General features: G+C 52.5%; 10 protein-coding genes across 10 annotated transcripts; 6 read left to right on the forward strand and 4 right to left on the reverse strand.

The window, feature by feature from the left end:
- Nucleotides 1–1,933: 1,933 nt before the first annotated feature.
- On the forward strand, nt 1,934–3,103 carry VTN49DRAFT_795 (uncharacterized protein; the record flags this gene model as incomplete). Its single annotated transcript, XM_069416275.1, has 2 exons — nt 1,934–2,005; nt 2,054–3,103. The coding sequence occupies 2 exons, from the start codon at nt 1,934–1,936 to the stop codon at nt 3,101–3,103; spliced, it is 1,122 nt and encodes a 373-aa protein (XP_069271155.1).
- A 361-nt stretch (nt 3,104–3,464) lies between these two features.
- Nucleotides 3,465–4,629, forward strand: VTN49DRAFT_796 (uncharacterized protein; the record flags this gene model as incomplete). The annotated part of the gene is made up of 3 exons (XM_069416286.1): nt 3,465–3,773; nt 3,829–3,997; nt 4,055–4,629. The coding sequence occupies 3 exons, from the start codon at nt 3,465–3,467 to the stop codon at nt 4,627–4,629; spliced, it is 1,053 nt and encodes a 350-aa protein (XP_069271156.1).
- A 255-nt stretch (nt 4,630–4,884) lies between these two features.
- On the reverse strand, nt 4,885–5,379 carry VTN49DRAFT_797 (uncharacterized protein; the record flags this gene model as incomplete). The annotated part of the gene is made up of 1 exon (XM_069416297.1): nt 4,885–5,379. One exon carries the CDS (start codon nt 5,377–5,379, stop codon nt 4,885–4,887), a length of 495 nt encoding a protein of 164 aa, XP_069271157.1.
- A 1,514-nt stretch (nt 5,380–6,893) lies between these two features.
- Nucleotides 6,894–10,322, reverse strand: VTN49DRAFT_798 (uncharacterized protein; the record flags this gene model as incomplete). The annotated part of the gene is made up of 3 exons (XM_069416308.1): nt 6,894–7,299; nt 7,356–10,038; nt 10,091–10,322. The coding sequence occupies 3 exons, from the start codon at nt 10,320–10,322 to the stop codon at nt 6,894–6,896; spliced, it is 3,321 nt and encodes a 1,106-aa protein (XP_069271158.1).
- A 496-nt stretch (nt 10,323–10,818) lies between these two features.
- Nucleotides 10,819–13,006, forward strand: VTN49DRAFT_799 (uncharacterized protein; the record flags this gene model as incomplete). Its single annotated transcript, XM_069416319.1, has 3 exons — nt 10,819–10,903; nt 10,958–11,505; nt 11,555–13,006. The coding sequence occupies 3 exons, from the start codon at nt 10,819–10,821 to the stop codon at nt 13,004–13,006; spliced, it is 2,085 nt and encodes a 694-aa protein (XP_069271159.1).
- Nucleotides 13,007–13,086: 80 nt separating this feature from the next.
- VTN49DRAFT_800 (uncharacterized protein) lies at nt 13,087–13,390 on the forward strand (the record flags this gene model as incomplete). Its single annotated transcript, XM_069416332.1, has 2 exons — nt 13,087–13,226; nt 13,279–13,390. The coding sequence occupies 2 exons, from the start codon at nt 13,087–13,089 to the stop codon at nt 13,388–13,390; spliced, it is 252 nt and encodes an 83-aa protein (XP_069271160.1).
- Nucleotides 13,391–14,370: 980 nt separating this feature from the next.
- Nucleotides 14,371–15,912, forward strand: VTN49DRAFT_801 (uncharacterized protein; the record flags this gene model as incomplete). Its single annotated transcript, XM_069416343.1, has 10 exons — nt 14,371–14,433; nt 14,486–14,517; nt 14,591–14,676; nt 14,739–14,900; nt 14,957–14,979; nt 15,048–15,085; nt 15,141–15,281; nt 15,339–15,588; nt 15,648–15,814; nt 15,879–15,912. The coding sequence occupies 10 exons, from the start codon at nt 14,371–14,373 to the stop codon at nt 15,910–15,912; spliced, it is 996 nt and encodes a 331-aa protein (XP_069271161.1).
- A 286-nt stretch (nt 15,913–16,198) lies between these two features.
- On the reverse strand, nt 16,199–18,208 carry VTN49DRAFT_802 (uncharacterized protein; the record flags this gene model as incomplete). Its single annotated transcript, XM_069416354.1, has 1 exon — nt 16,199–18,208. One exon carries the CDS (start codon nt 18,206–18,208, stop codon nt 16,199–16,201), a length of 2,010 nt encoding a protein of 669 aa, XP_069271162.1.
- Nucleotides 18,209–18,551: 343 nt separating this feature from the next.
- On the forward strand, nt 18,552–20,604 carry VTN49DRAFT_803 (uncharacterized protein; the record flags this gene model as incomplete). The annotated part of the gene is made up of 2 exons (XM_069416365.1): nt 18,552–18,812; nt 18,880–20,604. 2 exons carry the CDS (start codon nt 18,552–18,554, stop codon nt 20,602–20,604), a joined length of 1,986 nt encoding a protein of 661 aa, XP_069271163.1.
- A 348-nt stretch (nt 20,605–20,952) lies between these two features.
- On the reverse strand, nt 20,953–26,503 carry VTN49DRAFT_804 (uncharacterized protein; the record flags this gene model as incomplete). The annotated part of the gene is made up of 2 exons (XM_069416376.1): nt 20,953–25,881; nt 25,943–26,503. 2 exons carry the CDS (start codon nt 26,501–26,503, stop codon nt 20,953–20,955), a joined length of 5,490 nt encoding a protein of 1,829 aa, XP_069271164.1.
- Between the last annotated feature and the right edge of the window lie 988 nt (nt 26,504–27,491).

Here is a 27,491-nt window from a genome sequence, read left to right on the forward strand (position 1 = left end):
ACCTTGGGATATCATGATCACAGAAGACATCGAGTTATCGAATTCCCACGAATACTCGGTATCAAGTCGGCTTCGGTGATGATCATGATACCCTCTGCGGTGGCAGAGCCGTGCCAATTTCATAACATGATCTTCCTTGTATACAGTATATTCCCTCAGAGCGACAACCCACATGCCAGCCTTCAGCCAAAGGGTCCAGATGTGCGTCAATCGGATCGTCTCCCAAGCCCAGAGTGTCCTTGCAAACGTCCCGCAAGATCAATGTTCCGGTTCTCAAAGCAATACGATATTTCGCCTAATGCCATATTGATAATGACAATGAACGACCTTTGACCTTGGCCGCTGCGATGAATCATTTGTCCCACACTTTCAGTCATATCCGAGAACAGAAAGTTTCTGACGTCCAGAGCTTCGTACACGGTCTCATTCGTGGCGTGCTCTGAGGATGGACTCTTCCAAGGGGCCACCCAGGTGATGGGTATCCGACAGTTATGAGCCCGGCTTGCTAAATCATTCCCAACTCTCCTTGACTCACTGGAGATGGGCCAGATGATCTTCGAAGATCAAGTCAAGGGAAGCTGGTGATTATTCAGCAAACCCAGCTCATAACTGTCGGACCTTCCACTACCGGCCACCTCCAATATCCTGGCTATTCAAGAGGCAACACACAATGTCACCAAGCAGGCGCCGGACATCATGAAACTCGTCACTCCCAGTAACGGGGGAGTATGGGACGAGCGTTTCATCGAAGAGATCGAGGCAGTCACGATTAGTACGATACGGGCTCTGAGAAAGCCCAAACAAGTGCAGTCTGAGACGAGGTCTTCGCGTGTGAATGAACGAAAATTACTCCGGAACGTGCTTCAAACTCAAGCGGTAATCGCCAAACCACGCAAAATTGAACGGCGCTTTTGTACCTTCATTTCCCGGTTGTGGGAGACTTCGAGGATCATGTGAGGGATTCCGAAAATTTGAGTTGGCAGATTCCTGCAGCTTGTCCGAACCCAGGGTGGTAGTTCTTGCCACCATACGAATGGAAATGGGCAGAGACGGATCAGAACGCGTCACAGCACGCACAGATGACTGCTCAAAAGGAACGTGAGCATACAAGAACAGCAAAGGCGGAAGTTCTCGAGAAATCTCATACCTTTGGGGAAGCATTGGTTGTTGATCGCCACCTTGACCATCGAATCAATAGCCTCCCTTGTGGAAATAGAAACGACTACTTCGAACCGTCATACGTCGTGGGATGAATTGATTGTGTCGGTTGCCCGAACCGTGCACTGCGTTTGCTGTGTTGTGAGTACTTCCAACGGTCTCCCACATTCAGTTAATGTACATTGTCCTAGCCAATTGTCCGGGTGTTCCAAGGCTCAGGAGCAAATACGATAAGCGGCATGAGCAGACTCCAGAGGATGAATGTTTCTCCTCTCTCTGACTAGCTCGAGAGTTTCACCCTTTTGAGAACAAGACTGAAGGCCGGCAGAACCGCCTCGTGAAGACAGAAACCGTGCAAAAGTGGAATATGTGCGAACCCCAGATCCTGTAGAAATAGGGCCCGTATCTATATCCCCTGCAACTCAAGGCTTTGTCGGACGGTTGCAAGTCGACATCGTACCATCTGATGTACCATATGATCGTCCCTGCTCCAGGGCGTCAAGATAGGCTGTGAGCATCGCTGGCAGACTCCGATTCAGCTCAAATAAAGTCTACTCAGGTTCGGGGGGTTTCCAAGATAGAAGCACTCAGCTCCGGGGTATCCGGCACCGGTGATGATTAGGGCTAGACTTGTTCTCTAATTGTCACGTGACTGAATCAGGGGATGCCCTTCACGTGACACGCGTTACCAAGCAAACTCACCGCCTTTGGTCAGATAATTTTTTTTTTTATCGTTGCAGATGCGGATCACCTGCACAACAGCAGGATAAAGACAATGGCGCCCTCAGAACGCCCTTTAACCACGAAAGTGGCTTCGGGAAGCCCATATCAGCTTGACGATAACCAGGTACGATCAATTCTTTCTACCATGGGAATCAAACTCAGCTTTGTATAGGTAACCCGAGCAGCATCTGCGCTGTTGCGGCATATCAGAACCAAGCAAGAGGAGAAGGAGGAATCGTCAAAAAAGAAAACCTTGATCGGTGACAATGATTCCGACTCCGAAGAAGATGCGCCTAAAGTCCACGAGCCAATTTGGCTTATCATGACGACAAAGAAGCACGTGGTGGATAAAAACCGATTAAAGCCGGGCAAGATCAGCATCCCGCACTCGCTCAACACATCCGCCTCGCTCAGCGTGTGCTTGATCACAGCCGATCCTCAACGAGGCGTCAAGGACATTGTCGCCGACGAGACGTTTCCACCGGAGCTTCGAAATCGCATTACCCGCATCATTGGCTACACGAAGCTGAAGGAACGCTACAAGAGTTTTGAAAGCCGACGGCAGTTGCTGGCCGAGCATGATGTGTTTTTGGCCGATGACCGAATCATCATGCGACTAGTGAAGACGCTCGGAAAGACCTTTTACAAGTCGAGCAAGCGACCGATCCCGGTACGCATTGAGCGAACAGAGAAAGTTGACGGCAAGCGGGTGAAGAAAGATGGCAAGAAGCCTCCGAAGAGCGAGCGTCAGGCCCAGTTTGCGTCTGCGCAGGTTCTGGCCAAGGAAGTCGAGAAGGCTCTGAGCTGCGCGCCGGTGCACTTGGCTCCGGCGACGACAACCGCGGTCCGTGTGGGCACGAGTAAATTCACCCCTGAGCAATTGTTGGACAACATCAAAGCTGTCGTGCAGGGTTTGACAGATAAATACATCACGAAGGGCTGGCGAAACGTCAAGGCCATTCACATCAAGGGACCCAACACTGCGGCGCTGCCCATCTGGCTTGCCGATGAGCTGTGGGTTGACGAGGGTGACATTTTGGACAACCCTCCCGAGACAGAAGAGAAGGATAAGAAGAATGAGAAGAAGAGAAAATCTAGCGAAACGACATCGACGCCGGCGGCGAAGAAGACCAAGACTTCGAAGAAGACCGCCGATGACGAGGTCGATGTCAAGGAAACTCTGAAGAAGCGAAAGGCGAAGGCTCTCAAGGCGTCTGCGTGATAGATGTATTTCTGTTTTCTGTCTGGGTTTGCATGGGGCACGGCGTGTAAAACTACGGGATTGTTGATATGTTTGGAGCTTTCTGAATCCATCAAGTCCTGTAATTCTCCGTCAATTCATTACTAGGGCTTTGTTGCAGGAAAAATGCCAGTTGACAGTAATGATTATGTAATCAACCGGATCAACTGCAGTAACCGATCGCGGCCGGTGATTGGACCGACCCGCCGCTCAATCCCGAGGATAGCCAGCTACGAGAATCCGATCTACGGCGTGAATCTCCTCATCACCTGGTCGGTTCTCTCAACAACTCTCGATCCGGGCGTTCTCCACGAACTAGAGGACACTGGGAAATTACCTGAAAATGGCGTCTATAGCGACACCATCCGTCCTCCGGGCGGCACGCACGCGATTGTACCCATCTGCACGATCAATCTTCAACTCCCAGCTGTCGGCATATCAGCGATTGCTCTCGACACTGGCGATTCTGGAGCAGCGTGGTGGAAAACTGCAGCCCTCGTCCCTCGCTACTATTGCTGCGGCGCAGAAACTCGGCGGTTCGGTGACGGGATTTGTGGCCGGCGCGTCGGTGAAGGGCTCTGCAGCGGCGGAGGCGGCGAAGATCAAGGATCTGGAGAAGGTTGTGGCGGTGGAGAATGAGGCCTACGAGAAGGTCAGTTGGCGAGTTTTTCCTTGGCTCATGGCGTATGTTGACAGACGTGGTGCAGGGGCTGCCGGAGAACTTTGCGCCGTTGCTGGCGGAGAACATCAGGAGCGGGAATTACACGCATGTGATCGGCGCTCACTCCGCGTTCGGCAAAAACCTGCTGCCTCGGGTCGCGGCTCTGCTGGATGTGCAACAGATTTCTGACATTACGGCCATTGAGAGTGAAGATAGTAGGTTTCAACAATTTGGGTGCTAACTGGTTGACGGAGCTGACAATGGCATCGTAGCATTCGTGCGGCCAATCTATGCAGGCAACGTGATTCTCACTGTCCAATCTACGGACCCGATCAAAGTCATTACCGTGCGGGGCACGGCATTCCAGGGCGTGGAGACCGAGGGCGGCTCTGCCGAGATCGTCGACGGCGTTGACCCCAAGGCTGCGTCCACCACGGAATGGGTCTCCGAGGACCTTGCCAAGTCGGACCGTCCTGATCTGGCGACGGCATCGCGAGTAGTCTCTGGTGGACGGGGTCTGAAGTCAAAGGAAGAGTTTGAGCGGCTGATCCCTCCATTGGCTGACTCGCTCGGTGCTGCCATTGGCGCGTCCCGCGCGGCCGTCGACAGCGGCTTCGCAGACAACAGTCTGCAGGTTGGCCAGACAGGCAAGAACGTTGCGCCGCAGCTCTACCTTGCCGTGGGTATTTCCGGCGCGATCCAGCACCTTGCCGGTATGAAGGACAGCAAGGTGATTGCGGCCATCAACAAGGACCCGGAGGCGCCGATTTTCCAAGTTGCGGACGTTGGGCTTGTGGGGGATTTGTTTGAAAAGGTGCCTGAATTGACGGAGAAACTGAAGCAATAAGCAACGATTTCTTGGATTAATTATGTGTAAGTATTAAGCTGGGTGATTATATTTGAAGCTCTGCCCACGTTCAAAATGCAAATCAAAACCATAGACTCAACTCCCAAGCTTCAAATCCTAATTGACATGACATGACACAACACATTGCCCAAAAAAAACAACACAAGAAAAGAAAAGACCTCACGGGGTATCTATCATCACGAGCGAATCATCCAAGGCAGACCATCGATCCATCTCAACATAACCCATCAATATCTAACCCCTCAACGAACCCCAAGTGGCCGCCGCAGTGATGAAAGCTGTCTTATCATAACCATTGCCGCCGTTCCTTTGGTTGCAATCGCTCTTGACCGACGAAGAGGAAGGCTTATCTGAGGACGGATCGGGAAGCTTCATGGTAGTCTCGTCCATGGCGAGGGTACTTGTGGAGCTGAAGGTGCTATGTACCGAGGCGGCGTCGGAGGAGACGGTCGACTTGGTCGACTTGTTGGACGTCTTGGACTTGAATAGTGACGACGGCATTGTTGCGCGGTTCTTTGTTGTTGGTGTATGCTCGAGCTCGAAGGGTGGAATGTTGTTGTTGACGGACTGAATGTTGGCGAGCACGTAGTAGTGATGTAGGTCTTCCAACTTGAAAGTACTCGTAGGTGTAGTTGTCAATTGATTGATTGACTCGTCGTAGTAGTCAATTGAGTGATGATTGCTTGCTTGCTTGCTTGCTTGCTTGCTTGCTTCTTGCTCTGGTGACATGAACTCGAGCAGGATCTTTGCAGGCTTTATATGCTCGTCCCGTCTACACTCTACAGCAATCTAGAGCCTCATATGACTCCACTACTCATCACATCTAGAGAAAAAAAGAAACTAACTGGCTACAATACCTGATGATCTTGTCTGATTAGAAAGCAATCTGTTTCAATCACTCCGATAGGGTTTCGGAGTTGAAAAATCCAAACAGTGCAAACAAACCAAACGTTCTTCGGCCGTCTCTGATTGGCTAGAAAATTAAGTTTACCAATGGAATTTGCCAAAATCAGCTAATGGTGACTAATTATGACCCTATGACTGTCCTTCATCGTCCATACAGATTGCAGTCCGCTCTCAGTTCGTAATTGCGCCGTGTTTAGATGCAAACATATGCGGCTCAGATGACTAGAAAGCCACTGAACGTTCCCTGGCTTCTTTTTTTCTTTTTCCGGTTCAGAATTTCTAATGCTCTGTTTGTCATGTTTGTCAAGGAAAGGGCGTCATTTCGCAATGCTTGATCGGAGTGGAAGTCGGAGTACGGAGTGCGGGGACCGTAACAGGAAATTACATCGGAATAGACTCTCCCGAAACGGAAAATTGAACTCCGAATTGCTTACGGAATGACCTACTGGTTATGGTGTCCGACTCTCCAGCCCTCCCATCTTGGCATCTGTCACATGGTTTAGTGGACTCAGGCAACCACCAGCCCTACCTCGCAGCGATCCGTCTAGAACTGAAGCTTTCTTAGTCGGAGACTTTTAGCTCAACAACACGAAGGATGACATCAGATGGAAAGCGATCGACCAACGAGCTAGCCGATATCGGGTCCCCGACACAAGGCATTCATTTTCCCTTCTCTTTGGGTAATTTTTTTTTCCGGCCCAATTGCCAATGCGCTGGTGTCTGGGTCTTTCTCGCTTGGAACGCGGAAAAGAAAATCCTCCACGTGGCGCGCGCTCTTGGAAAAGTCACCGACACGAGAATACGAGCGCCATCATCATGTTGGATTGATAAGCAACAAACGGCGGTCTCGCAGTTCGCGCCTTACCCTTGAATTCATGCATGTCATATTGTCTCTGGAGAATTTCCGAGGACTTAATTTCCCCTTTGAGCTCGCAAGTATTTACCCTTCGTTTCGTTGAGTCATCGACTACGCTGCCCGCAAATTGGGCATGAGTGCTCTCTCATCTGGGAAAATGCTCAAACCTAGCCTTGAAAGAACAGGTCTTGAGTCATTGTTCCCTCTACCTTTTTTTTTTCCTGTGATGGATGCGTAATACTGCTCGGCCAGATTCCGTCGAGGCATGGTTTGATAGTGACCGGACAGCTAGGCAACGACTTTTGCCAATGCGGGATGAATGAATCGATCGGTAACGGGCGAAATGCCGAAATGCTGCCGAATAATTGGGAAGGCTAACGGGTTGGGATTTGCTGATTCAGCCTCGGTTGACTACACCATACAAGATTGATGATCTCAACTTTGATTATTAAACAACTAAGACAAGATGAGACGTTCCTTCTTACAGCTCTGCGAGCAATTCCGCCATTGTGATCGGCTTGCGCACCGCGTTGGAAAACCCCTCGTGGTAGGTTACCCACACCTTGAGCTCGCCCTTCTGGCCAGAACCCTGCTTCTGCTCGCGATGTCGCGCCGAGTTCGGCCGGTTCTCGATAACCCGCCCAAAGAAGTCCCTGGCGACTACGCCCTTGTCCTGTTTCTGGGCACTGTCATTGTTGGTATTCTTGTCGCCTGAATTGCTACTGTCGTTCGTCGTCGTTACCGACGCGCCGACTTGCTTTCGCAGCGCTTCTTTGCGGTATTCCTGATCTAGGACCTGTCGGACGGCGTACCGCACGCGCCCTGCATTACCCGTATCGAGGATGGTTCCTTTGACCTTGGAGAAGCCGATCAATTGGTCAAGTGGCCTGTGAAGTATCAGTAACAACTCCCATGTAAACAATGCCAGGTACATGCAACTTACGGCTCCATTCTGTAGATAAATCCGTTATGACCACCCCTCTCATCCTCCACACGCGCTTTCTCAAACGTCACACCCAGCCCAGTCATCACGCGCACCGCAGCGCGCACTAGAGCGCGCTCACTTTCCTTTCGTACGCTAGCCACTGCCATCTGCTCGCTACCCCGGACGACTACTGGCTTGATGTCTGGGGAAAGCATGCGAACAATGCTCGGCACCAGCTCCGTCACCACCGTATCCAGAGACCGAAACAGTCTCAACATTGGCGCTGGGAATGATGACTGGAACCCAGAGAGGATTGCTCGGTTCTGCTTTTGCGCCTCGAATGCGGCAAAGTCTGCCCGCGGGCCCGAAAATGGATGCTCTTCCTCAGCCTCGTCTTCATCCTCGAATTCGTTCCTGCGAGATGCGCGGTCCGTATTGGCGCTGGCGAACAAATGGTGAAAGGCAATCACAGCCTGACTGAGGTACGGGTTCAATTCCCACTCCTGATTGGAAAACACCCTGGAGGACAGCATGTCGTGGAAGTGCAGCCAGTCGTACGCTGCGTTGGGCTTGGACAAGTAGGTGTCGTCCTGGTAGGGGTAGGTAGGATAGTTGGCAAAACACTCGGTCACGCAGCGGTCGTATTCGCCGCTGCTGTCAACCATCTCGCGGAGCTTTGCAACTGCGTGGCGCTTGCGAAGTTCAGCCACGCCGATCGGCGTTTTGCTCGCCTCCGGGTCGAACGGGTCCCAGAACGACTCTTCACCGATGCGAGCATTTGGGAAACCGCCGCCATCGGTGAACACGCGCTCGACGATTTCGCGTACGCCGCCCCTTCCAAGCCCCTTGGAAGCGCTGTCCGTGTTGTAGTCGTTCAAGACATTTTCTTCCAGCCAGGCTTTGGTCAGACGAGCCGTCTTTGTAGCACGAATCTTATGGGCAACCCATTCTGCTGACACCAGGATACTGCGGATATCGCCTTCGCCAGCTCCGCGACTCATCACGTTTCGGTCCTTCCTACTGGGCATGCCCCAGGAAGCCTCACAAAGTCTTCGGACGCCGTCTACATCGTAAGGAATCCGTTCCCTGTCCAGTACAGTTGTCATGCGCTTGACGATATTCTCCAAAGGCACTTGACGAACATGGATAATCTCAGCGACACGGGCAGTTCTGAGCGGCCGTAAGCTAGGATGATAGACGTCATTGCAGATAAGAATCATGGGTCGTAATAGTCGGAAATTGTCACTCTTCTTCTTCCGCCCGGACGTCGAGTTCTTCCCGCTGGCGGAATTCTTCTGGTCAAGCATTACCAGGTCTATCAAAGCTTTGATAAACCCTCCTTCACCACCAGAACCAGAGCCGCTGACAACACCGTCCACCTCGTCAATCACGACGCATACTGGGCGAGCAGGCTTGGTTTCCTTCTTCCCGTCAACGTCAATGCTCACGCACTTGACGTTTTCTGTCCCAACAGCATCCTTGATACGTCCGTTGACAACATTCTTGCTCCGCTCGTCACTTGCGTTGATCTCTAGCACCTCATATCCTGCCTGCCTCGCGCATACGTGCGCCAAGGTGGTCTTCCCAAGGCCAGGAGGTCCAGTCAGAAGTAAGAGCTTTCTATGTGACCGGTCCTCTTCGCTCTGTGCTTTCGAACGTTCCTTCTTAGCGAGCCCGGGAAAGACGATCGGATCCCAGCTCTTTAGCCATCGTAGGACAGATCGATGTGTCCGTTCGTCGCCAATCAGGTCGGCAAATTTCCGGGCACGATACTTCTCGGTCCACATGCGGTTCCCCGATGGTGGTTCGTGCGATGGTGATGTTTTGGAGAGTGCCTGCTCTTTTCGCTTTGTGTCTTCCTTCGCTTCCGTAGCTGCTTCGTCGAGCAATCGATGAATATCAATCCCATAATAACTTCGTTGAGCTTTCCCTGCAGTAACAGTGGACCGAGTGGCGACAAGCTTCTCGTAGGATATAGAAGCGGGTTTTTCTCGTGCAGAAACCTGGTACACACGCCCTGAGCAGGTCTTGATAGGGATCGCATCTCTTCTTCGAGTAGAGAAATCAGCAGCTGCCAATGATTCTCCTCCTAAAGTAGCATTGAATACCGGGCGGCTAGTTGGCGAGCCCGGACGGTCCGGAATTTGCGATGGAACAGGTATCTCGCCCTGCGACTGTGGTTCTTTCGGAGTGCTAGGTCCGTATAGGTCCACCTCTTCATCGCCCTCGACAAATGGACCCCGTACGGTCGTATCAGCCGGCTTGCTCTCTGGTGGTTTGCCAGAATTTCTTTTCGGTAATTCATTCAACACATCCCCATAAGCGTCATGTAATGCTTCAATTTCGTCCTCGTCATCTTCGTCGACAAATCCGCCTATCGTACGCCCACTTTTGCTTTCAACGTTGGTCCGGCCACGCGACTGGGTTTCTGATTCTTCCAGTGCGATCATTCGATCAACGTAGTCGTCATCGTCCTCTTCCACAAATCCAGCCACAATCCTCTGCCGTTTCGCGTTGTCCACTGTCGTGGCATCTTCCATTCTTCGTTTCCGCATGTCAGTTGGAGAGTTGCCAGACCCCGCCTCTGCGGGCGACGATATTACCGATGTTGCAGCCATTGGAGGTGTTGATGGTAAATACGGCTCCGAATCAATGGTGGGAAGTTGAGATCCTACTGTCCCTCTTGATTTGGTCGGAGTTACTATACTGCAGTTAGGACAGATGACATGTTCAATGGTGCCGGAATGACATACCAAGCTCAACGTCTTCGTCACTTCGAAAAACATCCGACAGTTTCCAAGAGCGACTCTGAATGACAATTCCCTTGCGATAGTTTTCCTGTGCGGTCTCTTGACGGACCTGGTAAAAGGCCTCAATCTCGTCGGAAAGGGTGCTGGACTCGGGTTCGGGCCAAACAGGGTCAGGGAGTTCAGAGTGGAGGTGTACTGCGGGATCAAAAGATGACGGATGTAAGTTATCAGACATCAAGAACAGCCTGTCCTCAGTCGTCTTTGTCTCAATGGCCTAATGTTGCTGTGTTTATGTCAGTTGGGCCGTGCCAAACTCCGATGTTGGCGCGACGCGCCAAGCGTGCACCAAACGCGTCAGGGCAAATTTGAGTCATGTGACTTTAAGCCACACTATTATTAGTCATCAAAAATTTGTGGCTGGTGAATGTGGCGTAGATTCCGTATCGGGTTGGCGTCTTAGGCGCTCCCCATAGGGCCAGATTTTGGAGACAAGCATCCATCAGCGGCGTGTTTCCGACCGACTGAGCGCGAAGAGCTCGGGATCCATCAGGCACAGTTCGACGGTTATCGGCTGTCGCGTTGATTGTCTTAACCATTCAATTTGTAAACCCCACGGAATCTTACCGTTGTTTTTTCTGCCGCTGGGCTTGCAGAGACTCAAAAGGAGTCTCAGTCACCTGGGATCGGCCACGCGCCACCACTGTCGACCTAGCTACAAGTAACCCGCCATTATGGAAGGGAATGCTGCTGCCCCTGCCGGCGCCGGTGAGCCGCAGCAGCCGGCTGCCCCGCAGGAAGCTGCTGGTGACAAGTCGGGTATGTGCTGTTTTCCTCTACGCGACTACATGCACTGACCATGTTTGTCCCTAGTTTCCCAATCGCGCCAACAGTCCCCTGTGAAGAAGACAGAACCTACCGGATCGGATAATCAGCCCGATGCTCCATCAACGCCCGCTCAGCGCAACGAAGGCGGTGAGCCGGAGGACGAGGAAATGGGGGGAACAGAGACCAGCGCAAAGAAAGAAAATGAAGCCGAAGAAACTGCCGAAGATGCCGCTGCAGATGGCGCGTCAGATGAGCAGTCTGGGCAGGAGAAAGCATCCATCGAAGCGTCTGCGCGGAAGCATCTGGCCCAGCAGACTCATGCCATCATTCTGCCGAGTTACGCAACTTGGTTCGACATGCACAAGATCCACCCCATCGAGAAAAAGGCAATGGCCGAGTTTTTCAACGGTCGTAACCGAAGCAAGACTCCGGCAGTTTATAAAGACTACAGAGACTTCATGATCAACACCTATCGCTTGAATCCGGTGGAGTATCTGACTGTTACGGCTTGCCGCCGCAACCTTGCCGGCGATGTGTGCGCTATCATGCGCGTTCACTCCTTCCTCGAGCAATGGGGTTTGATCAACTATCAGGTGGGTTGCTTTATCTTTCCACAGCCCTTCAGCCGTTAACGCGGAGCAGGTTGACCCGCAAACCCGGCCATCGGCCATCGGCCCGCCGTTCACTGGCCACTTCCGAGTTCTGGTCGACACACCTCGAGGTCTGCAGCCTTTTCAGCCCGGGCCGAACGCCACCGTCACCTCCGGCAAGCCACACGCGGCAACGGAACGTGCTATGTCCGCAACGCCTGCCGGCAAGACGGATATGAACCTCGAAGTCCGGCGCAACATCTACGATGAACAAGGGAAAGAAGTCGCCTCATCGGACGACAAGGAGAAGCAACAGACGAATGGGGACACTGGCACCGCAAACGGGGCCGCAGCAACAACAGATGCGGCCGCAAAGGCAATGGAGAGTGCATCGCGAGAGCCTCGCAAGACAATCAACTGCTTCTCGTGTGGTGTTGATTGCACACGTCTCCGATTCCACTACGCCAAATCAGCCCCCATCTCGGCAAATGCTAATGCTCCAGACACCAAGTACGATGTCTGCCCCAACTGCTTCCTGCAGGGTCGCATTCCGGCCAGCCACAATGCTTCGGATTTTGTCAAGCTTGAGGACCGGTCTCATAGTACCGTCCCGGACAAGGATGCGCCTTGGACGGACTCGGAGTTGATCCTGCTCCTTGAGGCCGTGGAACAGTTTGACGACAACTGGCAACAGGTTGCCGAGCATGTTGGCACACGAACGGCGGAAGAGTGTGTTCTGAAGTTCCTTTCTCTGGAAATTGAAGACAAGTATCTTGAGGATCCTGAGATCTCCAGAGAAGCGTCACTTCGCGCTCTCGGAGGCCGAGAACCAATTAGTCAAGTGGACAACCCCGTCCTGTCAGTGGTGGCCTTCCTGGCGCAGATGGCCGATCCCTCGGTGGCTGCGGCCGCTGCGGGTCGGTCCGTAGAAGAGATCAAGAAAGATCTTCGCAAGCAATTGGGACAGGATAAGGACAAAGGCAAGGGCAAAGAAGGTGAAGAGCTCAAGACGGAAGACGCAATGGAGATTGATAGCGGCCGCGAGGGCGAGTCGACGTCAAAGAGCAAAGCTTCGCTATCGACAATCGCGCTGGGAGCTTCTGCGGCGCGCGCCGGTGCCCTTGCCTCGCACGAGGAGCGAGAAATGACGCGCCTTGTGTCCGCCGCCGTGAATGTCACGCTCCAAAAGCTTGAAATCAAACTGCAGCAATTCAACGAGATGGAGGAGATCATCGAAGCGGAACGTCGGGAACTCGAACAGGCTCGCCAGCAGCTCTTCCTTGACCGGATGGCGTTCAAGAAGCGCGTCAAGGACGTGCAGGACGCGCTGCAGGCAATGAGCGTTCGCGGACCGGGGGAGGAAACCAACGCTGTCCTCGAAGATGCCCTCACCGGCATCAACCACCGGTACCAATTCCAACCTACAAACCCTGACTCGCGCAACGGCGTCCAACCATTAAGTGCGGAGGCAGGTGCGGATTACCGGAACTTTGAGCTTCAGTGATTTGCACTTTCTTCTTCCGGGTTCGGATTTTCTCTTCATACTCTTTCCCGTGTGTTCCAAACTTGTACGAATACCAATGTATGCCTGCAAGGAGGACGGAAGGCGACTTGAAAACGCTTTCTATTTTAGAGAAAGATGGTCATGTCGGACTGGTCTTTATTCCTTATTACTGGGCGAGGCGCAAACTGTCGGAGTTGGATGAGTGTTATGTTTTCGAATTGTAAGCTATGATGGATTGATTCTTGATATCGTGAATTGATGTGAGAAATCAGGTCTATTTCTATCCTCTCGGCTGGTAGGCTGTCAAATTCACCTAATTTCTCCATTATTGCCTGGAACGAAGGAAGTGGGAGGCATTCCCGCGGACAGATTGCAGAGGGATAAAGTGAGTAACAGGAGAAAAGAATTCTGATAGCTAGTTGATTCGTCCAAAAAATAGAAACCGAGTGCCAGAGGCAAGAGACCACCACAGTATCATGAGCACCCGGCTTGTCAAAAGTGTCACCATGGCGTGAGTAGCTCTGCGTGAAACTAGGGCTCGGATCCCATTTTTCTGTCACCCAAGCTAGTTCTGATGTCTGCCTAATAATCATATCTTGCGTTACGATTGGTTTCAGTGGAGACTAACCTGCTGAGGTTATGGGGACTGCAGATGTAACTTTCCAGTGCCTTTGTATGTTTGCGGTGGGCCTTGACCGCTGAACCCTTCCCTTGTAAGCCGCAACAATTTCATATTGCTTACTGCTTAGGTCTAAAATTTCGGCCGTTAGGCTAGCCTCATCATGCTATGCATGTTCTAGGCCTTAGCTGCACTCACAGACTACTAACACCTACTATCCGGTGACACTGGACAGGACATCCCTACGTCCAAACGTAGATAGCTACGAGTACAGGTAGAATTTCCTTCACTCACGACGTCAGGAATTGATAGCAAATGAACTACAACGTCTAAAACCATCCCCAGTCTGCCGAGTCCAGGCTTGATGCTTCACCGCTCTACTCAGTAATTACTCACTCGAGCAAAATTCACCCAGACTGGGTCCCGTAGATTCCCCCCGGCACAGAAACCCTGGTCACCTGGTCTCATGAGAAAGACGTTCATGCTACCGTGTGGTCTGAAAGGAGGCCACCTCTGCTGCCGTTTTTGCAGAGGTGCAGCTATACTGTCGGAGAACTAAATCTGATGGTTGTCCACTTGCACATTTATATACCGAGCCAGGGTACCAGGCAACAGTCTCAAAAGGAACAACTTCGGACCCTGTTTACTATTGCGATCAAAGAATCCTGCATATAAGCACGACTCCATACATTTTTAGAACTGTTTGATCATCGATCTTTGGAGAACAGAGACAGATCACTTCACCATGGCCGAAGAGACAACTACCACCACAAACCATGTCCCCGCCCACATCGAAGTGGACACCTCGGTAGGATATTCTCTCCCGGTACGTCAGAACATGCTGCTTATTGGTCGTGCAGTACGAGAATGACTCGTCTTATGGCGATGAAATGTACGTGATGTACCTCGATAGCGCTCCAGTCGTATCCCCCCAAGCATGCTCACATGTGTTCGTTGGCATTCAGATCGTCGTACAGCGCGTCACTAATCTCATCGGCGCTCGATTATCGCCATGAGAACGGTCGTCGTTACCACGGATACCGCGATGGGTGTAGGACCTGACCTCTTACTACCTGATCGTCCAAAATCTGTAAACTGATCATCATGTTCTAGCATACCTGCTTCCTAACGACGAAACGGAAAGTGATCGTCTAGATATGGTGCACGAGATGTGTCTCCAGATACTGCACCGGAAGCTATATCTAGCTCCGATCAAAAACCCACAGCGGGTGATTGACCTCGCGACCGGGACTGGTATCTGGGCCATTGATTTTGGTAAGCTAGTTTGCTGGGCTTGACCGTTGCAGGACACGGATACTCACTCATCGTAGCGGATTTACACCCTTCGGCTGAGGTAAAGAATACCACAATCGACAACGACCCGAGATCGACGGAATGCTGAGGTGGATCTGTTTGTTCCAGGTGATCGGTTGCGACCTGAGCCCTATCCAGCCGACTCTGTCAGTCTGACCCAAGAATGCAGAGTAGCGTTGCTCGACTGACGATCATTGATAGGGTTCCTCCGAATCTGAAGTTCCTGGTGGATGACATTGAGTCGGACTGGACATATGAGAAGAATCCATTCGACTTTATCCACGCGAGATACTTGATGGTTTCCATCCGGGACTTTGGACGACTGCTCAAGCAATGCTATCGGTAATCCATCAGAACTCGTTCCTGGTGTTTTCTTTCGAACCTCCTAACAAATAACAGTTCCGTCAAGCCCGGCGGCTGGGTTGAGTTCCACGATTGGGACGGCTACCCCGACTCGGTAGATGGCAGTCACAAGGGTACCGGGCTCGAACGATACTGTAACGAAATCTACGGAGCATTTGAGGGGGCCGGTTACGAAGTCCGTCCGGGCCCCAAGCTGGAGCAATGGTTCAAGGACGCTGGTTTCGTTAACATTCACGTGGAGAAATTTGTCGTTCCCTACGGTGTCTGGCCAAAGGATCCCCATCTTGTCAGTTTTCAACAGGAATCAAAAAGTAATTATAATCCAGTACTAACCTTTTCATACAGAAGAAACTAGGCGCCTGGAACCAGGCCCAAGGCGAAGCCGGTTTTGAGGCCGGTGCGCTGGCCGCTCTGACACGGTACAAGCAATGGAGCAAGGAGCAAGTGACGCTCCTTTGCAGTCAGGCCCGCAACGACGGTCGAAAGCGTGACGTTCACGCGGTGTTTTACTTGTGAGTATCCACGTACTTTTCTAAGCAACAATGCCACTTTCCTAACCGCGAACGACACACGCAGCTATGTCGTCTATGGCCAACGTCCGGAGAATTGACAAAGATAGAATCTGGGATGGGCAACGTACATACTCCTCTTAAACTTACAGGATATATCATGGTTTCTTTTGCAGATTAGACTGTTCCGCGGGCGGCCATAAAACGAAAGCACACTATATAAAATTATAATGGCCCTGAGCTCAAAATTCCGATCAAATCAAGTAACTCGAAACGAAGCAAGTAAAGAGTCCAAAGCCTTAGAAGAACTCAATTTACAAATAAAGCCGGTACTATATTACATGGTTCGGAAACAATCGAGAATTTATACAACTTGTCAACAGAACTTCAATCATCGTCTTGCTCACTCAACTCCGCCTCGCTCCGACGACGCTTCCTTCCTAGTTCCCAGGGACTCATATACGGCGTCTGATCGCGCCAATCATACAAATCATCAAACGTCTTCGTGGGCAATGGTGGTCGCAGCGGCGGTGGGCGTGCCGTATCTTCTTCCTGGGGGCTTTGCAAGGCCGGAAGGGCATCGATGAGTGGGCATGAGAGAGACTGTCGTAGCTGTGCTTCCTCTTTCCTGGAGGCCTTTTTGTCAACGTAGTTCAGGTAGGCATCTAGTCGATTCCCCACGGAGTCGTCTTCGTTTTCAGCCGAATGAGAGTCATTGCTGAGCTGATCCGAAACGCTGAGGGAGAGGTCCGAGTCATCGGCATCGTCTACTTCTTCATCTTCGTAATCTTCATCGTCATCATCATCTTCTTCGACATAGCCAGGGTCGCTTGGGTCGTCGTCATCGTCCAAATCAGTATTATCACCCGCGACTTGGCTCTCTCTCTCTCTCAACGATGTCGTCTCGTCCGCCTCGTCCGCCTCATCCGCATTATCTCTTGGTTTAGGTCCTGGTCTGGTGTTTCGTGCCGGGGGCAAATTTGACCGGCCTGATAGGAGAGCCTCGACTTCGTCGTAATCCATGACGCGGTTCTTAGGCCGAGCGTTGACCCGCTCATCGATAACGTCAAGCTCGAACCGACGGGCAAGACCGACATAGTAATTCGAATCTCTGTTCAAGCCGAGAGCCGTCACCGTAGCCAGCACGTCGCCGGGGGTAATGAAATATCCTGGATTCTCTCTGTCGTCGTCGTTGCCGCCGTCGGATTCATGGCCGCTTGCACCCGATTTCCCGGGCTTCTGCACTCCAGCGCTCTGTCCAATCTCTCCATAGTAAAATTCCGACAGCTGGGACATTTTCCGCATGACTATCGCCCGTACGATACGGCGCGTGAGATTAACGGTAATTTCGTAGAATTCGGCAAATGCATCCGCAGTCAGTCCCGGCGATTCGTCTTTCAAACGCAGGTTTCTCCAATTGTCTTCTGTTCGCGATCCACCAAAGTTCATGAAGATTCGCTCAGACATCTCTATCCACTCAGTGATCTTGAGAAGCTTGGCAGTGAGGAAAATGCTGGACTGCGTGTTTGCGATCTCGACCTGATCTGACTGCTCGCTGCTCTGATCGACTCCCACCTCTCCAGCATCGGAATCGGAAGATTCTGATGCTTGTGAAGAATCAGCATTCATGTCCTCTTCTGAATCTTCAGACTCATCATCATGATTCTCATCAACGTCCGCTTTCGATAGCCAGGCTTCTATTTTCTCCGCAGTAGCTCTGTCAATATTCCAAAATTCTTTGCCATGTTCCTTCATTCCCTCTTTATCAAGGTTGTGCCGCTCCGTAAGGAGTAAAGACTCCGCAAAATGATCCAGAGCCAACTCGAGGTCCCGACTCACCTCGACGGCGGCCGGAAGGTCCGCATACGAGACATCAAGCAGGTCCTCGGCCTCCTCAATCCGATGCTTTTTGAAGCGACCCAGTCGTGAAATCTTCTCTGCCTCCAGGAGATTGCGCTGTCTCCGCCGCAAAGACTCGTGTAGCATACGAGCATAATCCTGAATCTCCAAAACTGATTTGGAAGGAATCGCCTCAGCAATTTCATCAATGCGACTTCGTCCCTTGCGGGAGAGTAGTCGAAAAAAAGCATCCCTCTCTGCAGATGTCCAGACAACGGCACCATACCGGCGTTTTCCCTTCTTCTTGTCCTTTGGTTTGGCAGGCACAAGTAACACCTCATCGACCATTTCCCGCAGCAAGCCTGCGTAGGTGTTCACTACCTCCTGTCGTACCCCTTCATGGCGGAGGTATCGCCGCCGGGTCTCCAACGATGTTATGGGCCTGGTCGCCCATACGTTCGCCTTGTCAAACTTCCGACTGCTCCGCTGCGGCTGTGTTGATGATTCATCCTGCCGTTCCGTCTCGCCATAGTCGCTGACTTCAGGCACATTGTCCATGATTTTTCTTCATTGGAGTTTTGATCCATGGAATATTGGTGGATTATTTGAATCCACTTTGAGTTATATAAAAAATCAGATGTGCGGCCCCTATTGGCCGCGATTAAGTACAAGGCCGTGTCTGTATCTCATCGAATGTATTCCTGTGTCCATATCAAGGACAATGTACATGGGCGACAGTATGAACATGATCACTGAGAGATCATGTCCGAAGAACTTGAAGACTGATGGTTACCGACGAAAATGGAAAGTAAGGTTGTTTGCATTGTTTGCAAACAAGGCAAAAAGTGCTTACAAAGCTTCACGCGTTCGCCGTGTTCGACCGCAGTGATGATTTCAGTCTATGGCACTTCTTCTGGGAAGATGCAGCTTGCGACTCGTCTCGCGAGGCTATCAAAGAGGCAATGGCTTCCGCCAGGCCGTTTTTATACCCGCGGCGCTTCGCCGCTACCAGTCGACAAGCCCGCCGCCTCCTGGCCCGAATAGTGCAGCGGGAGTCCAGCTCCGACGATATCAGGAAGAATGTATAACGTCAATTCTTGAGCATCTCAAGAAAGGGAATAAACGCCTTGGAGTGTCCCTGGCTACCGGGTCGGGTAAAACGGTAGGAAGACTTCGACGCTCTGTCAAGGTGACAACTCGGCGGTTGACATTGCGACTGACGACGGCAGGTCATTTTCACGCAGTTAATCGGACGAATCCCGCCTCGAAATAGCACAGCTGATCAAACCATGATCATTGTTCACCGCAAGGAGCTTGTTGAGCAGGCCGCGTACCACTGCCGCCTTGCATACCCGAACAAGACCGTGGAGATTGAGATGGGGAACAACAAAGCCTCTGGGGCCGCCGACATCACAATTGCCTCCATCAGGAGCTTGCTGTCCAAGGATCGCATCAAGAAGTTTGACCCAAGTCGATTCAAGCTGGTTCTTGTCGACGAAGCGCACCACATCGTATCCCCTTCTTATCGCGAGACGATGGCGTACTTTGGTCTTGACACACCGTCGAAAGACTCGCCCGCTCTCGTGGGCGTCTCTGCGACTTTCTTTCGGCTCGATGGGCTACGATTAGGCGCTGCCATTGATCACATAGTTTACCACAAGGATTATGTGGACATGATCGAGGAGCGGTGGCTCTCCGATGCTGTGTTTACGACTGTCAAATCACATGCAAACCTTGACAAAGTTCGCAAGGACCGCTACGGAGACTTTGCGCTCGGCCAGTTGTCCAAGGCCGTCAATACTCCGACATCGAACAATATCACAGTCCGCGCATGGCTGGCGAATGCGAGCGACCGAAAGTCGACCTTGGTCTTCTGTGTCGACACTGCGCACGTGCGGTCACTGACCGAGACGTTTCGCCAGCACGGCATCGATGCTCGGTACATCACTGCGTCTACGCCGGCCCAAGTTCGGAATGAACAGCTGCAAGCGTTCAAGAATCGCGAATACCCGGTCCTCCTGAACTGCGGGTTGTTCACTGAGGGCACTGACATTCCAAACATTGACTGCGTAGTCCTCGCGCGCCCGACGAGGTCGAAGAGTCTTTTGATCCAGATGATTGGTCGCGGTCTGCGGCTGTATCCCGGTAAAAAAGACTGCCACATCATCGACATGGTGGCAACCCTGCGAACAGGAGTCATCTCAACGCCGACACTGTTTGGTCTCGACCCAGACGAAGCTCTCACCAAAGCCCGAGTGAAGGACCTCGAAGCCAGACGGGACAACCCACCACCTACCGCACCGGATTCCTCCAGCGATGCATTGGCTGCCGCCGGTGAGGACTCCATCTCTCTGACCTTTACCAAATACGACAGCATCTTCGACCTACTCATGGACTCACGGTCCGACCAGCACATCCGCTCCATCAGCCGCTACGCCTGGGTGCGAGTCGACGACCACCGATACGTCCTCGCCGGCAAAGCAGGCTGGATCACAATCGAGCGCGACGCCACAGAACAACTCTTCATCGTCCGCTCCGTACAAACTATCGAGGAGCAAGACGGTGACCGCTCCTTCCGAACCCGTCCCCGCGTCATCGCCCGCGCACCCGATCTCGAACACGCAGTCCGCGCCGCCGACACATTCGCGAGTCGGCACTTTGGCGAGCGAGCCGTAGGCCTCTGGCAGGCATGGCGGCGGGCTCCGGCCACCCCGGCACAGCTACAACTGCTCAACAAGCGCAAGCTGCGGCCGCAGGAGATCAAACCCGGTGAACTAACACGGGGACAGGCCAACGACATCATCACCAAGTTGCGGTTCGGCACCAAGCGGCGGTTTGAGAACGAACATAAGCGGTTGCGGAGGGAGGCGATGGAGAGGGAGAAGTTTGAGGAATTGCGTACAAGGGAGGATGTCAAGGTTGGGCCGCTTAATGCTAGTGCAGCTCAGTCGTAAGCGTGGTGTGTACTGTAATATAAGCTTGTATATTAGATACTGTTTATATAGAATTGGCCTCTTGAGCATGATTGCGATTCTGGATGCGAATCGAGCTGCTCGAGTGTTCCTTACCGAGCTCCTTGTCCGCATACGTACCCGATCGGCAAGCCGAGAAGTGTTTGGAGATGCCAAGTCGGGTGCCCGCTCGGCTTCCCGATTCCGAGAGCATCTGCATTGGCTTCGGCCCGATCGAATCTTCATCCCGAAACTCTGCACGCACACAAATATAGTCTTCAGCATCATCAGAAGCCTTCATTAACTATTATAATTCGGCTTATAGTACAAGAAAAACTAGCTAATGTACAATCACTCCTCAACTTCCCTTGCACCATGATCCAACAATAACTGCTTTATCTCCTCATGCCCCCTCACAGCTGCAGCATGTAGAGCATTCCCATGATGGCCACCCTGCGCATTCACATCCGCACCTTTCTCCAGCAACGACTGCACAATCTCCTGACTGCCCCCGTAGGCCGCGGCTTGGAGGGCATTACCAAAATCACCACCCTGGGCATTGACATCGGCGCCGTTGTCCAGGAGCAGTTTCGAGACTTCTTCGTGGGCGCCGAAGCAGGCTGCCTGGAGGGCGGTGCCGTAGTCGCCGCCCTTGGAGTTGATATCGGCGCCGTGCTCGAGTAAGAGTTGGACGACTTCCTTGTTGCCGCCGTAGGAAGCAGCCTGGAGAGCACTGCCAAAGGCGCCGCAGAGTGCGTTGACGTCTGCACCGTTCTCCAGCAGCAGCCGTACAACCGCTTTGTGGCCTTGGAGGGATGCAGCTTGGAGGGCAGTGCCATAATAGCCCCCCTGAGCATTGACATCGGCGCCGCTGGATAACAGCAGCTGCACGACTTTTTTGTGGCCGCCATAGGACGCTGCAAGAAGGGCAGTGCTGAAAGCACCGCTTTGCGCGTTGACATCGGCGCCCTTTTCCAACAGCATCTGGACAACCTCCAGGTCGCCCTGGGCAGAAGCTGCCTGAAGAGCGTTACCGTGCTTGCCGCTTGGGGCGTTGACATCCGCGCCTCGTTTCAACAGCAGCCGTACGATACCCTTGTCGCCCCAATTTGCAGCCGCGTGGATCGCGTTGCCGTAGGGGCCGCCCTGAGCGTGGAGATCGGCGCCCTTGTCCAGCAATAATTGGACGAGCCTCCTGTTCGACCCGTAAGCAGCAGCTTGCAGAGCATTGCCATATTCTCCGCCTTGGGCGTTGATATCAGCGCCCATTCCCAATAGCAGATTCACAACATCCCGGTGGCCTCTATGAGCGGCAGCCTGGAGGGCATTGCCATAATGGCCCCCTTGTGCATTGACATCGGCGCCTCTCTCGATAAGCATCAAGACAATGCTCTTGTCTCCCCATGAAGAAGCGGCCTGCAGAGCATTGCCAAAATGCCCGCCCTCCGCATGGATATCTGCACCGCTTTCCAGCAGGAGCTGCACAACCTCCTTCCGGCCGCAATTACAAGCAGCGTGGAGAGCATTCCCATATGCACCGCCTCGTGCGTTGACATCGGCTCCTTTTTCCAGGAGCAGCTGGACCACCTTGAGGTCCCCCCGGGCAGAAGCAACCTGGAGAGCGGTGTTGTTGTGCCCGCCCCCTCGTGAGTTGACATCCACGCCGCTCTCTAGCAGCAACTCCAGGATCTCGAGGTTGCCACGAGAAGCAGCAGCAAGGAGAGCACTGCCATAATAATGACCGCCCGGATCACTGGCATCAGCGCCCTTGTCCAGAAGCAGCTGCACTACCTCCTTGTGACCTTCATAGGAAGCAACCTGGAGAGCAGTGCCATACGAGCCGTTGTGTGCGTTGATATCAGCACCACCTTCCACTAGCATCCGGACTACCTCTGTATGGCCACCACGAGAAGCCACCCACAGAGCATTGCCGTAACCGCCTTGTGCGTTCGCATCAGCGCCATTCTCCAGCAACAACTTGACAAGGTCCCGATCTCCCCGAGCAGAAACGGTATGAAGAGCACGACCGTATTCACTGCCTCGCGAGTTGACATCGGCGCCGTTCTCCAACAGAAGCTGCACAATGTCCTTGTGGGCCCCAGCGCAAGCAGCCCGGAGAGCAGTGCCAGAAAACCCGCCTTGTGCATTAACATCAGCGCCTTTCTCCAACAGCAGCTCCACAACTCCCTTGTGCCCGCTTTTCGACGCTGCATGGAGAGCGGTGCCGAAATAACCGCCTCGAGCATTTACATCAGCTCCTTTCTCCAGCAACAGCTGCACGACTTCCTCGAAGCCCCGTGATGACGCAGCCTGAAGAGCAGTCCCGAACTCGCCACCTTTGGCATTGACATCTGCGCCTCTCTCTAGTAGTAGCTCTACTACCTGCTGGTGGCCTTCATAGGAAGCAGCTTGGAGGGCATTCCCATATTTGCCGCCCTGAACGTTGACATCTGCGCCTCCCTCCAGTAACAATTGCACGACTCCCTTATGGCCCTGGTAACAAGCAGCTTGAAGGGCATTTCCGTATTTGCCACCTTGCGCATTGACATCTGCACCGCTCTCCAACAGCAACTGCACTACTCCCTCATGGCTGCCAAATGCAGCCGCCTGGAGAGCATTCCCCAAATGGCCACCTTGTGCATTGACTTGAGCACCTTTTGACAACAACAGCTGGACAATCTCCTTGCGGTCTGCAGAAGATGCAACCTGAAGCGCATTGCCATAATAGCCTTCTTGTGCATTGACATCAGCGCCTCGCTCCAACAACAGCTGGACAATCTCCTTATTCCCGCCGTAACATGCAGCCTGGAGGGCGGTGTTATAAAGCCCACCTTGTGCACTGACATCAGCGCCTTTTTCCAACAACATCTTCACGATCTCTTTATGACCGCTATGACTGGCAGCTTGAAGAGGAGTGCCATAATGATAACCACCTCGCAGATTGACATCGGCACCTGCCTCTAGAAGGAGCCGCACTATGCCTTTATGGCCCTCGATCGAAGCAGCATGGAGAGCATTGCCATAATCTCCGCCTTGTGCATTGACATTGGCACCATTCTCCAGCAGCAGCTGGACAATCTCCTCGCGCCCTTCATGAGCGGCGGCTTGAAGAGCATTGCCATAATAACCACCTTGCGCATTGACATCGGCCCCTCCCTCCAGCAATAGCTGCACGATTCTCTTGCGGCCACCAGCCGACGCAGCTTGGAGCGCATAACCATAGTGTCCACCTTCTGAATTCGCATCGACACCTTCTTTCAATAGGAGTTCTACAGTTCTCTCGAGACCGATTACTGATGCGTAATACACGGGAGCTGGCATCGGTCTTCCTTCCCGCGGATATTCATTCCAAGGATGATCAGGATCGAAAAGATTCCCCCAGACTTTGTACGCTTCTTCCTGATGGAGGAAGAACTCCAAGACGCTTTCCTGCACTTCCTGCTCGGCTTCCGCGACCTGTGCATGGTCCATCCAGTACCATGCAGAATACTGCGCCAGCGGATACTTTGTCCTTATTTCTGAGGCTGGTTTCTGGGCATCCAGATAGGACAGGTACTCCAGACAAACCACCGACAACCTGCAGTGTGATCTTGTTACGTTCAATCGGCCTTGCCATTTACCCTTTCGTTCAGGGTGAAGGAGAAACTCCCTTGCTGTTTGGTGAATAAATGACAACCGTGACTCATAGACGCTGATAAAAAGGCCACAGAGGTTCCTCACTGTGACTGCGAAACTTTCCCTCGGCCACATATTGGACTCCAAGGCCGCATAGGAGTCGAATCGCTTCTTCTCCAACGCTAGCGTCAAAGCCACATTTGCTTCGTCCAGGGTCAATGGGCGCGCCGCAGCCAAGACTATCTCCAGAAGAATTTCGGTATGGTGCTGGTTTCTGCTCTTCTCCAGAATTTTCTCGTATGCTCCTGATACCTCAGAAGGCAGGTCAGAAAGAAGCGCTTCCACGTCCGACCGTCTGCCATATTCACTTGGGCTCTGTTCGATGATGCCGAACGTGAGATTCAGCCACAGGTATGTGCGGTGTTCCATGTTCTTCAACTGTCCTGCAATCTTCCGGCGGTCGGCCTCCCTGAAGTAATGCGCAATCTCGTCCACCTTGGCGTCAATGACTAGGTTGATTTCATTGCGGATCTGAGCGACTTTCTCATCGCCGTCAAAACGAACATAGCCGACAATGTCGGAAAATTTGTTGAAAGACGCAACAAGATCATCGTACGGTCGACTGGTGATCAGGAACTTGAGTCTTGGGCGTGGACCAGATGTCTGCGAGTGCTGCTGGTAATACTCCCTTAGTCTGTTGAGAAGCTGCTGCCTACCATCGGGATGGCATTCATCCAGCGCATCAAGGACGCAGACAATTTCACCAGCATCGGGCGACTTGACACAGTTCATGAGGATTCGCCACAGCTCAGGAAAATTTTCTGCCAGGCTCTTGCCATAACTCTTGTGACTGGGTAGAGCATGCCGAATCAAGCCACTCGTCGGAGCCTGCGTGAAAAGCTGGTGGAGGATCGCACACAAAGCATTGGTCGCGTACATGCGGTCTTCATCTCCGTCCTTGAAAAAGTGATAGCAGACGGTCGATGTCGCAACATTCGTGGTCAGACGGCGTTCATCGATCAACGCCCGTGATAAGACGGATTTCCCGCAACCAGGGCCAGCAGACACCCAGAGAATGCCGGAGTCGCTACTCCTCCATTCGAGGAATCTGTCATCTGTGAGAAACCATTCGCACGTTCCCCGGACCCGGGGTGGATTGAAGTCTTTGTAGCTCTCATAACCGAACGCCAGATCCTGCAAAAGATCCCTCTGTTTTTGGTCATCGCTGAGCTTGAGTGTCTCTCTTCTCCCCTCCTCCAAAATTGTTCGAATCTCATCGAGGATGGTTTGCGACTCCTGCATTTTCTGCAGTTCCATGTCCCGACTCTTTCGAACCTCCTCCGCCTCGAGCGGAGAGATGTATTTACTGCACCGCTCGCTCATGCCCTCTATTTCCGCTGATTTTTCTTCCCATTCGTTCCAACCAGCCACATTTTCCCATGCTCTTGAGAGCTTAGCCTTGGACAGATGACAAATCACACGAGCCTGGTACTCAAGTATGTGCGAATAGAGATTGGCCATGGGGTCCAAAAGCTCTAGATACCCTTGCCGACGAGAGGGCTGCAGATATGTCTTTTCAACGATTTCCCAGTATATCTGGATATCGCAAAGTGTATTGAAGCCCTTTAACATGGACTCATTTACAGTGACACCGCTGGTCACGAGCTTTGGAAGTCAGCACTCGGCATGGCCACCTAACATTTTACAGTGTCCGGGGCTAACATACCGGAAGAAGTAGAGAAACACCGCACCATGCCAATGCTGCGTATGGCTGGGCGCTGACAGCCTCAGAGATTATCGAATCGGACCAAAGAAGAAACTTGGCCAGCCTCTCTGCTTGCTCTCGAATCTTGATATCCTTGCCTAGAAGAGAGACTCGCCATTGCTTCTTCTCGCGGTCCTCCAGCAGTCGCGTTACAAGTGACTGTACTGACTTTGACGACAAAGGATCCGGGTCATCTTGCAGCGATGATAAGTGCCTGATGAAGTCGCCCATCAATTCGGGCTCTCGCTCTTGCAAGATTTCATATGCTCGAGCCCAAAGATCAAGCTCATCTTTGGGGCGAGGAATCGTAAATTCCGACGTGCTTTGCTGGATGGAAAGGTTTTGTGAGGAAGCAGTAGAGGGAGCAGACACAACCTGCTCCGGAGGACTCAGAAAGTCCGCTACGGCTGTGGAAGATTTATCATCATGGTGCGGAATTGACGTTGAGGTTGCTGGAGAGACGCCATGCTTTTCGGCAGTTTTCTTCCTCCTGAACAGCCTCAACCTGGAACGCAAAGGCATGTTGTTCGTATCTTGACTCTGGGAAGAAAGGGCAACGTGGGATCTGTGCGAAGAGAAGAAATGAAAGTGTGATGAAGGAACAAATTTCGGAGTTTGGCCCAGTTCAATGTGGCTTCTCGCAAACTTCAGGCTAGGGACAAATCACTTAGATCTGATGGCCTTAGCGGAGTAGGCTACAACGGGATCGTCGATCATACTGCAAAGACTCAAGAACTCAGACTTCTATTCGAAGGATTCGATTTTTCAACGCTGCATGCAGAATAGTCTTCTGCATAGTCCTTGAACCTTGTCGGGCTCCCCGGCTTAACTTGCTCGAAGATATTAATAGTCTCGTGGGGGACCAGTGCGGCATTCCCAAAGCTTTTGAAGCTCCAGCGAACAGGTAACATGCGCCTTGTTTGACAGGGTAGTTCAGCCCAAAAGACAGGGACCGAGAGGCTGTGGTGGGATACGAGTCGCAGTGCCTCCTCTTCTGGCCTGTCTCTGGAGGCCTCACCCCGTCCCTGCGAGCCTTTTGGGGACCACTGTGGGTCCGTTGTTCAATTAGGCGCTTGGAGGCTGGCAGTGCTGGCAAGTAGCAGCGAGTCAGCGGCGCTGACAGGCCGGCAGTCAGCCAGTCGTAATGGCGGCGTCGGCGGGAAGCAACAAAATGCCCCTCCAGCTCAGAGCCTCATCCAAAATCAGGGAGTCGGTGTGCATTTGGCTTCCAGCCGGGTTGGGAGAAGCCAGACGGCTTTGCAGCCACATTTTTCAGGCATCAATCACTGCAGCGGAGCACGTGACACGGACCGGATTGCGAGAGCATGATCTCGCCTCTTCCTCGCTTCACGACCTCCTCCCGTGTCTCAAAAGTATGACACTTCGATGGTATGACTCTGCGAAGGAGACATCAATCTTCATAGAGCTGTCGAAACCGTGCACCACGTGTCTCATATGTCATCTTTCCCAAACGGAGTACTGTTCCTAATTACAGAGGATTCAAGACTCG

Source organism: Thermomyces lanuginosus, assembly GCF_041956635.1.
Source record: "Thermomyces lanuginosus strain ATCC 200065 unplaced genomic scaffold VTN49scaffold_19, whole genome shotgun sequence".
Taxonomy (NCBI): domain Eukaryota; kingdom Fungi; phylum Ascomycota; class Eurotiomycetes; order Eurotiales; family Trichocomaceae; genus Thermomyces; species Thermomyces lanuginosus.